This window comes from Carassius auratus, unplaced genomic scaffold (assembly GCF_003368295.1).
Source record: "Carassius auratus strain Wakin unplaced genomic scaffold, ASM336829v1 scaf_tig00018534, whole genome shotgun sequence".
Taxonomy (NCBI): domain Eukaryota; kingdom Metazoa; phylum Chordata; class Actinopteri; order Cypriniformes; family Cyprinidae; genus Carassius; species Carassius auratus.
The window spans coordinates 16,940-26,195 of record NW_020524896.1 but is presented as its reverse complement, the minus strand read 5'-3'; the positions used below and the strand labels follow the sequence as shown (position 1 = coordinate 26,195).

Genomic DNA, 9,256 nt, shown 5'->3' with positions numbered 1-9,256 from the left:
TCTGCTTACCTTTAATGAGATCTGTGTGCAGCTCAGGACACTGACAGCTTACATTCCCGTTACTCACTGTGCATTATGTGTCGTTTACTGCGTGCCCTCCTCTCGCCTTCCCTCCCTCCCTCCTTCCTTCCCCCTCGCTCTCTCTCTCTCGCTCACTCACTCCAGCTCTCTTGCTCCACCTTTATCTTTTACCTCAGTTCTTTTGTCATCTGTTAACTGTTGGATTGCTTTGTGTGGTCCATTGTCTACTCTAACAGATTTTTCTCTAACAGGCTTTTGAAAACATCTTGATGCTTTTTGCAGTTATATACATTTCGAGTCCATGATGACTGCAATGTAACAAACAAAAAAACAAACTAAGTTTGGTATAAGACATTCTGATGTAAGATATTTATAATAATATATTTAATTTATTTTGCTGTTATTATTATTATATTACATTTGTTTTTAAATTATTTTAGTTAATTATAATTACCGTAATATTAGGAAGGATTATTATTTTAAGTCTTCACTCAGTGCAGCTCTGGAAAAAAAAGAGACAATTACAAATTTATCAGTTTCTCTAGATTTACTATTTATGGGTATGTGTTTGAGTAAAATTACCATGTTGGCTTTATTCTGTAAACTAGAGAAATTACAACTTTTCTCCCAGAATAGATATAAAAATATTGTCATTTGTTTGCAGAAAATGACAACTGGTCAGAATAATAAAAAAATATGCTATGTATTCAGATTTTTCATAATGGCACATTAAAGCCGGAGTTATTGCACCATATGTTTATTTCTGAATTCATTCAAGTTAAAACATTAGTATTTATTTTTATTAATACGAACTTGTTTTCCTGCCATTATTCGAGATCTGAAAGCACTGTTGTTTTTATTATTTTTACCATGTGTCTCTTTTTTTCTGAATAAAACAAAAATACATACCAATAAATAGTAAAAATACAAAGAAGCTGGTCATTTTGTCTCCATTTTTAATGCTACTATTAATAGCAACAAAAATACAAATTCACATAAAAAAAATATGAATAAACAAGAAAATATTATCATTTGTAGTGGTCTGGTTTCTATGTTATTAAGAAAATAAAAATGTGAAATAATATAAAAATTAAATAAAATTAATTAAATTAATTAATAATAAATAGTAACATAAAAATGACAAAAGCACATAAAAAATGACTAAAATGTAACTAAAATTAAAATAAACTGAAAATATAAAAATAAACGTTAATTCAAAATATTAACGGTAAACAGCGCATAGGAATAATTCAGGGGAATTAGTCTTTTTTTCCCAGTCATCTTAATGGCAAAAAGTGTTCCAATTTACATGAACACCTTAATTAATACTAAAATATAACTGATATTGCGCACAGTACGTAGCCACAGTGCGCAAATATGCTAATGTGCAATTCTAACAGCTATAAACAAACATAAAAGGTTAGAAATGCCAGGAGGGATCGTTAATTTATAAATAAACTAGTGAGGGGACAAGAACTCGTATTTGTGTGACTCACATCTTGGTCAGATTAGCCTTCTCGCGCGCGTATATCGTATATGTATGGCCTTTAGATGAATGTGCAGCAGACGTTGCCCTTACCAATTACCACTTTTAGGGGAGGAACTTTACTTCTCTCGTTAAGAAACTACAGCTGCAACAGTATCCTCTCAGTTTGTGAAACAGTCGTGTCCGAGCGAATAGCTCAATGGGAATCGATGTTTTAAGCTGAAAGCTAACAAACTGACAAGAACTAATTTGTAGCTGCAGAATTCCGGCACAGCAAAGGATCGATATTTAGACTAGGCCATAATTCCATCCCCATTTTCCCTCCCAAACAAGTTTCTTAAAGGAGCTGTATGTAAGAAATCTATTTCAATTAATCATAAAATGGCCCTGATGTGTCACTAGACATTAAGAAATCATGTTCATTTCAAATACTTATATCACTGACAACAGTAGTCCGGCCAGATTATTGTCATTTAAAAAGTGGACTTGCAGCCCTCAACTGATGTTGATGTTGTCATTTTGTGTTTTGGCCTGACGCGCCTCCCTCCACCTATCTACCAATCACAAAGTCAGTAGTGTTTCGGGATCAGTGTTGCCAGCTTTGCTGTAACCTACCCTAACTCCAGTCGGATAAAAATGTCTAATGTTACTAAATCAAAAAGACCTCGTTATAATTCAGAAATTCGTAGTGACAAAGTCCAAAATAAAACCAGAATTTGTATTGTATTGTATTGTATTTCATATATTCATGACAGTCGAACAAAGTTATGCATGTTTGTGCAAAGTAACATAACGTTAGCTCACATTAGCAATGCATTACAGGAGCCCGTTTCTCCGTCATTATGCTGAGACACTGAGGAAAACAACATTACGAGCATACATCTTTACGATTATACTGTCACATAGGAACATAAATCTTTACGATTATACTGTCACATACGAGCATAAATCTTTACGATTATACTGTCACATACGAGCAGAAATCTTTACGATTATACTGTCACATACGAGCAGAAATCTTTACGATTATTCTGTCACATACGAGCATAAATCTTTACGATTATATTTAACTAATGACAATTACTACATTTTTTAAATACATAATTAATTATCAAAATATCTCTCAAGAAGCATAAACATAATTAACAGAAAAAAAAACTTACTGTGTACGTCTGTTCGTCACTTGCCATTGGAAGCTCATTGAAGCAGCCTGCGTTTCTGCTGAATCCTGCAGCTCATCTGGCAACCTCGAGTCAGGGGGTAGGGGGAGGGGATACACCGCTCTACAGTATTTTTTATAGAGATTGCAGTACCAGTTTAGGCCACAATCCTACATACGGCTCCTTTAAGGAAAACACACACACACACACACACACATATAGTGTAGAAATGTAATTTTCTTTAATAAAATATATCATTTTATGTATGCAAATGTTCTGTCAATCGTGTTACTGACCAAATACCCCATGGAAGTGTGTTGGGTACTTTATTTTGCAATTTATTATTATTTAATTTTAAATACATGTTCAAATATGAGGTTAACCTGGTCTATAAAATAAATGTATTGTTAATTAATTGATTGTTAACCCAAAAATGATAATTCTACTGTCAAATAACCTTCACTTGTTCCGAGTCTGTATGACCTTTTTTATTTTAGGTGCATCAAATAAACATTTTGCATTTCCACTTCTGGGCAGTACTATAAAAAAACAGACACAAGAATCCAATTTTCAGTGTATAAATAAAAGGAATAAAGCAGCTTCAAAAATAGAGCAATCGTGTCTGACAATCACAGGGAAAAAGACACTGAAAGTGAGAAATGAATCATTTTTAATACAAAAAAATTGCACAGAATTATGCTTGATTCATACTATACACCTGTATACACCTGAGTTGTATTAGTATTCAAAGATTGTGATCCTTTTTAGGGCGCAGGTTGTCAATAGGATCCAGTCACAGCTTTACTGATTATGTGGTGGTGGAGGAGGAGGAGGAGGAGGTGGAGGCGGGGCCTGGAACATAAAGCCCTGATTGGGCCCTGGGGGCCAAGGGGCCATTCCCATGTGAAATCTGGGAAAAGGTGGCATCATTGGGCCCTGGAAGGGAAACATGTGTGGATCTGGATGGGGGAACATGTAGTCCGGTGGGAAGGGCTGGCGAGCGTGATAGTTGCTATGGAAACCACCACCACGATTGTGATGCTGCCCGCGGGGAACGTTACGGTTCTGTCTGGGCTTCCGCCGGCCGGATTTGTGAGGGGGCGGACCTTTAGGGTCATCCAATTCGTCCTCTGTAAAGTAAAAACAGTGATTATCGGAGCAGTTAGCACATTCAGGTTCACACCTGAACACAAAATTGACCGGGTGACTCACCGGAGTCCGAATCATTTTTTTGCCGTCTCTTTTGCTCTTTAAGCTTCTGTTTGGCCTGCCTCTCTTTCTCATCATCGCTAAAATCAAGTGCCTGCATACACACAGAACAAAAACCAATCAGTGGATAGGCTAAAGCATCACTTATTAACACATAATACTGATGACATACTATTAGAGCAGGATATCACTTTATTCCGACTTTAAGCCTTTGTTGACCTGATTTTTATCAAACGAGCACATTTACCTCAGGGGGTGGTTCCTGGTCATTTTTCCACGATGCATCCGAGCCTTTGGTCCTTGTTTGAGATAAATAATTTGTAAATGTTTTTCGGAAAAATACCATAGTAGAACAGCACTGATGATAAGCGTGTCTCAACAGAACTGAAGCACACCCAAGTTTCCTCGAATAATGAGGTACTCACCCTTGGAGTCGCTCTGTAAAGATGTAGTCTGTGAAATCTTTAATTTTGGGGGCAAAGTAAACCACATCTCGAATCTTAAGACCTTTCTGGTCGATATCGTCATGGGAGTTGAACCTAAAAACATAGTAAGGCTGACAAACTGGCCCGAAGACTTCAAAGATCTGAGGAGAAACCAACAACATTTTAGTCCCACAAAACTACTGATGATTGCACAATATAAAAAGTCCTGGACAAGAACTAATAGTGTAGATCACCACCTTAAATGTGTTTTCTAGATTGTTACAAAAAATTGGGAAATAACCCATTGATACTGACCTTGCCAACAGAGTTTCTGTTTTTGGTGAATAACACGCTGTCTTCATGCAGTGGTGGTGTGTTCTTATATGACTCCACAATCACTAAATAAAAAGCAATCAGTCAAAAAGTCCTCTAAATTCAGCCATGACAAAACTTGCATGGTGTCTCTCAGCTACGATGTAAAAATATGGAAAAAATGAGTTGACAAATATTTGTCTTGTTCAATAATAAAATCTAGCTGATGAATATAAAATAGCTATTTGATTTACATTTTCAAGCACCAAATCGGCATATGGTTTCTGAAGGATCATGTGACAATGAAGACTGGAGCAATGATGCTGAAAATTCAGAATTGGTGAATTTTACACAGGAATAACTACATTGTAAAAATGCATTAACATAAAAGTAAAAATAAAATTTTTTACTGTGTTTTTAATCAAATAAATGCAGTCTTGGTAAGCACAAGAGACATCTTTTAAAAACATTAACCTCAAAATCTTGAACGGCAGTAAATGTATGCTTGGAGTTTGGCAGATCCCTCTATACCTAATTGCTCCACAATGCTTGATATCGTCCCGATGGGCTCCATCTCTGTATCTTCTGGAAGGCTGATGAAGAGGTTCTCAACTACAGGAAGATCCTACACACACAGAAGATACCTTACAAATCATGCTCTTTTATGGCTGGTATTAACATCAGTCTTGGTTGATTTGAGCACAAGTGGACAGCTAGGGAAACTAAGAAATTTTGCCAACAGAAACATCACTTTGGTTTATAGATTGCCGCTTAGCTCCTCCCCTCACATCGATAAGCAGCTCATCTTGGGTTTTCAATGGTGCAGGCCTTTCCTCACTGCCCATGGCAACACCTTCATCGTCATCTTCTGCGTTGTTCTTGACTAAATTACAAGGCTCAGAGGAGGAAGAGGTTGAGGATGATGAAGAGGAGGATGTGGAGGACGAAGAGTCTGAGTCACTGAATCATATAAAAATAATAAACCATTCAATTCAGATGAGCTTTTTGAGACATTATTTATGTACAAAGTGATAAAATGATGATCTATAAGCTCAGTTTGATGCTGCTAGGTCAGAAGGAGGTTCTAAACTGAAGATATCAAAGCACAGACTTAAATGTCCTACTATTTTACCTGTCTGAACAGTTGTCATCCGAGCTGTTTTCTCTGTACTGCTTGCTCAGCAAACCCAACGACCCAGAGTGAGGACTAACCACAATTCCACAATGCATCTCTGCATGTCCAGTCTGAATGCTGGAGATCTGATCCCCTGTTTGTTCAGACTGAATAATGGAGATCTGATCTCCTGCCAGTCCAGACTGATCGCGGGTTGAATGTTCTCCTGTTGGCCCAAACTGACCACTGGAGCTCTGATCTCCAGTTTGTTCAGAATGAATGCTGGTGCAGTGATCTGCTGTCAGTCCATATGAACCACCAGTGCTCTGATCACCTGTCTCTTCAGACTGATCACTGGTGAATGCTTCTGCTGTTGGTCCAAGTTGACCACCAGTGCTCTGATCACCTAGTTGTTCAGACTGACCATTGGTGCATGGCTTATCTGTTGGTCCAAGTTGAGGACCAAAGCTCTGATCACCGGTCGTTTTAGTCTGAAACTTATTATTAATATCCAAATCCATTTTCTCTTTTTCAGATTCTTGATCTTGATTCTGTAAAAAATAAAAAAACCAAATAGGAATTTAACACAAAGTAAGACAAAACACAACACAAATGTTATTGTGATGTAAGATAACAATGCAAAAGTAGGAGAACTCCTTGAAGTATGATTACACTTGTAGATTGTGGGTGCACGTGTGTCAAATCTACATTTCTCATATTTAAATTGATTTAAATGGCTGCCTCTTTTTTTTTTTACTATGCCTTTAACTTCTGATACTATATGGTAATGGTTTTATGCTTTATAATTTGGCTTGAGCACTGACTGAAGGCACTTTATATAAACAATTAGTCAAATATATTATCGTTGTTTTGTTTTTATTATAACGCGGTAAACTACATAATACGGTCACGTGATATCAACACACGTAAAGGGCGACCAGCTAAGTTACAAATAAAATAAAACAGTCTTATTCTAGAGCGAAGACGTATGGGAGTTCTTTTTTCTAGCATAAATGTACTGTATATCACGTAAAATTATATGGCTCATAAGTGCGGTTCATTGCTTTATGCGTGATACTTTTTTTTATTTAGTTACCAAAAAATACCAAGCGCCCCTTTAAGTAATCAGAATGCAAAGTAAAGTAGCCGAGGAGGGTGGCAGTGATGACGTGACTTGCAATCCAATTTACCATCCAACATTTGACATTTCATTCTCTCAGTGTGAGCTGTAACTTAATTATCCACTAACGTTACCAATAAATAATTGTGACCTAACAGCTGTTCAGGGTTGCACATGCTCAAACATTGATAATTCACGTTTAAAGTATACATTTACACTTTTCTAACCTAATTCAGTCCGTACCTTAATTAATATGAACGATCGCTGCGTACGTAATGGATTAGAACATTCTTTACCTGGTTCTCTGTGCTTGAATGCTCCATGTTTAGGTTTCCATGTGAGAACAGCGTTTAGATGCGCTTCAAACATGATTTTACGTCATTGGCGTCACAACAGCATGAAATGTACGGGGCCTTTCAAAATAAAAGTATACCCATCGTCACTGTCAAAATAATAATAAAGTGTTTTAAAATAATGTTAACACAACATTTGAGGAAGAGATGCGCACAGAAAAGCCATATCATTTTTCACTTCTTTTTAATTGTTCACTAAGTTTATCCGCAGAAAAATTAACTCCTTCGAGCCGGATTCGAACCAGCGACCTAAGGATATCAGCGATTCACCACTACAGTCCTCCGCTCTACCAACTGAGCTATCGAAGGCCTGACGTACTCTGAAATCCGCCACTGATTGGCTTATCAGTCAACAAATCACAGGGGGAGACATTACTTTCTTTTTTATTCATTCACTGAGAAAATAACATGCTGGATTCACGTCACTATTGCTATTCATGTTAAAAGTGATCTGAATATATGTACAGCCCCGCTACGGCCAGTGTAATGTTAATAAGTTACCAGCAGATGGAGCTATGGGTCTATACACAAATCATTGTACGTGTAAAATTAGAAAATGCAGCTTAAAAGATATAGTTCACCCAAAATGTTTATATATATATATATATATATATATATATATATATATATATATATATATATATATATATATATATATATATATATATATATATATATATATATATATTATATATATATATATATTTGCACATCCTCATGTTACACAAAAACTGAATACTAAAATGATTTACGCCTTTGCCCAGTTTGACTCACACTTGAGTCATATTCCGATGTTTTAATGAAGGATTAGGATGTTTATATGGTTTAATATTTTAATTAATATAATTCTTTGCAGTGACACTAGTAGACAGAGACAAAAGCAGCACACACAGAATTGTAAGGAGGTCATGAACCCCACAGTGGTTTAATCCTAAAAAATATATGGCATGATTGACAACACAACCTGGATCAGCTGAAATAAATCGAATTTAAAAAAAAAAAAAAAGTACGAAAAATAAATAATTAAAAATGTTACGCAGTTTTCTGATGTCAGATGTTATTTGCCCAAATGTTACGAAACCTGTGGCATCCTAGGACTCGAATTATGTGAACCTGTTACAGAGCAAGTTTCATTTTAAAGAAAAAAAAAAAAAGAGAGAAAAAAAATTAGGGTTTATTTATGAGTCACATCTGAAGTTTTCCAAAAAAATATATATAATTAGTCACGTTAACAAAGATAAACAATGGCACATATTGGATTTCTAATTTAAAAGTTAAGTGGTACTCTGAGGACTGTCATATTCAGGAGACAATGTTAAATAAATTACTACCATTAACATACATATTTGAGTATTATATACAAGGGAGTTATTGGAACAAAAATCTACAATTCAAATTCTGTTGTCAATAACTCTGAAGTATTACCCTATTTTACACCATGTGTGTGTTAGTTCTTGCATCTGGAATTAAAAAACAAAACAAAAAACCTTGCAGTCTGTGCGGTCCTCCTTTGATAAACAGGTGATACTTTTATGCATCCTCACCAAGTCCAGCAAAATAGACTCTTTCTCTAAAGGAAGAATATAAACAAACTCTTCTATGTACAGGATTCAACAGAACAGGTAACAGACTAACAAAAACACTGATTCTGACAGATCCAGGGCTCAGAGGCTGGAGAACAGAAGCGCATGACAACGGGACTTTGATTTTCGGGACAAGCCGATTCATATTTGCAGTTTGCATATTTTAGTTGTAGGAAATGATGACATAACCCATTTTTCATGGCGACCAGCTCCAGTTTCTGGCCTCTGATTGGTGTAAACAGACACTTGATAACATGAAGAGGCTATCAACCCCATCCACATATAGCTTTCCCCATTTTAGTCTGCGCTTTGCTTCTTGTAAAAATCAAAGAATTGTATTTTTGTGCATAAATTATGACAAAACACATCCCTCCTTTTCCTTCAGCATCCCTTAAATTCTCAACAGGAATAGTGGTTTTAAGTTTCATAATAAGAACCCAAGAATTTAGTTTGTAAACCGTCGAATCTGAATC

At 36.0% G+C, this 9,256-nt stretch overlaps 1 protein-coding gene and 1 non-coding gene across 3 annotated transcripts; both read right to left on the bottom strand.

The window, feature by feature from the left end:
* Positions 1-3,158: 3,158 nt before the first annotated feature.
* LOC113076069 (H/ACA ribonucleoprotein complex non-core subunit NAF1-like) lies at positions 3,159-7,284 on the bottom strand. 2 transcript variants are annotated; one of them, XM_026248735.1, is made up of 9 exons: positions 7,144-7,284; positions 5,746-6,278; positions 5,402-5,573; positions 5,145-5,238; positions 4,617-4,699; positions 4,302-4,462; positions 4,124-4,175; positions 3,880-3,970; positions 3,159-3,797 (listed from the first exon to the last, which is right to left on the bottom strand). In XM_026248735.1, exons 1-9 carry the CDS (start codon positions 7,168-7,170, stop codon positions 3,469-3,471), a joined length of 1,542 nt encoding a protein of 513 aa, XP_026104520.1. In that variant the 5' UTR covers positions 7,171-7,284; the 3' UTR covers positions 3,159-3,468. The 2 variants fall into 2 exon arrangements, with proteins under 2 accessions (XP_026104520.1, XP_026104521.1); XM_026248736.1 differs by having other exon boundaries at positions 3,159-3,794.
* A 137-nt stretch (positions 7,285-7,421) lies between these two features.
* trnay-gua (transfer RNA tyrosine (anticodon GUA)) lies at positions 7,422-7,509 on the bottom strand. Its single transcript is given in 2 exon segments — positions 7,422-7,457; positions 7,473-7,509. It is a non-coding gene; the product is annotated as a tRNA-Tyr (tRNA).
* Between the last annotated feature and the right edge of the window lie 1,747 nt (positions 7,510-9,256).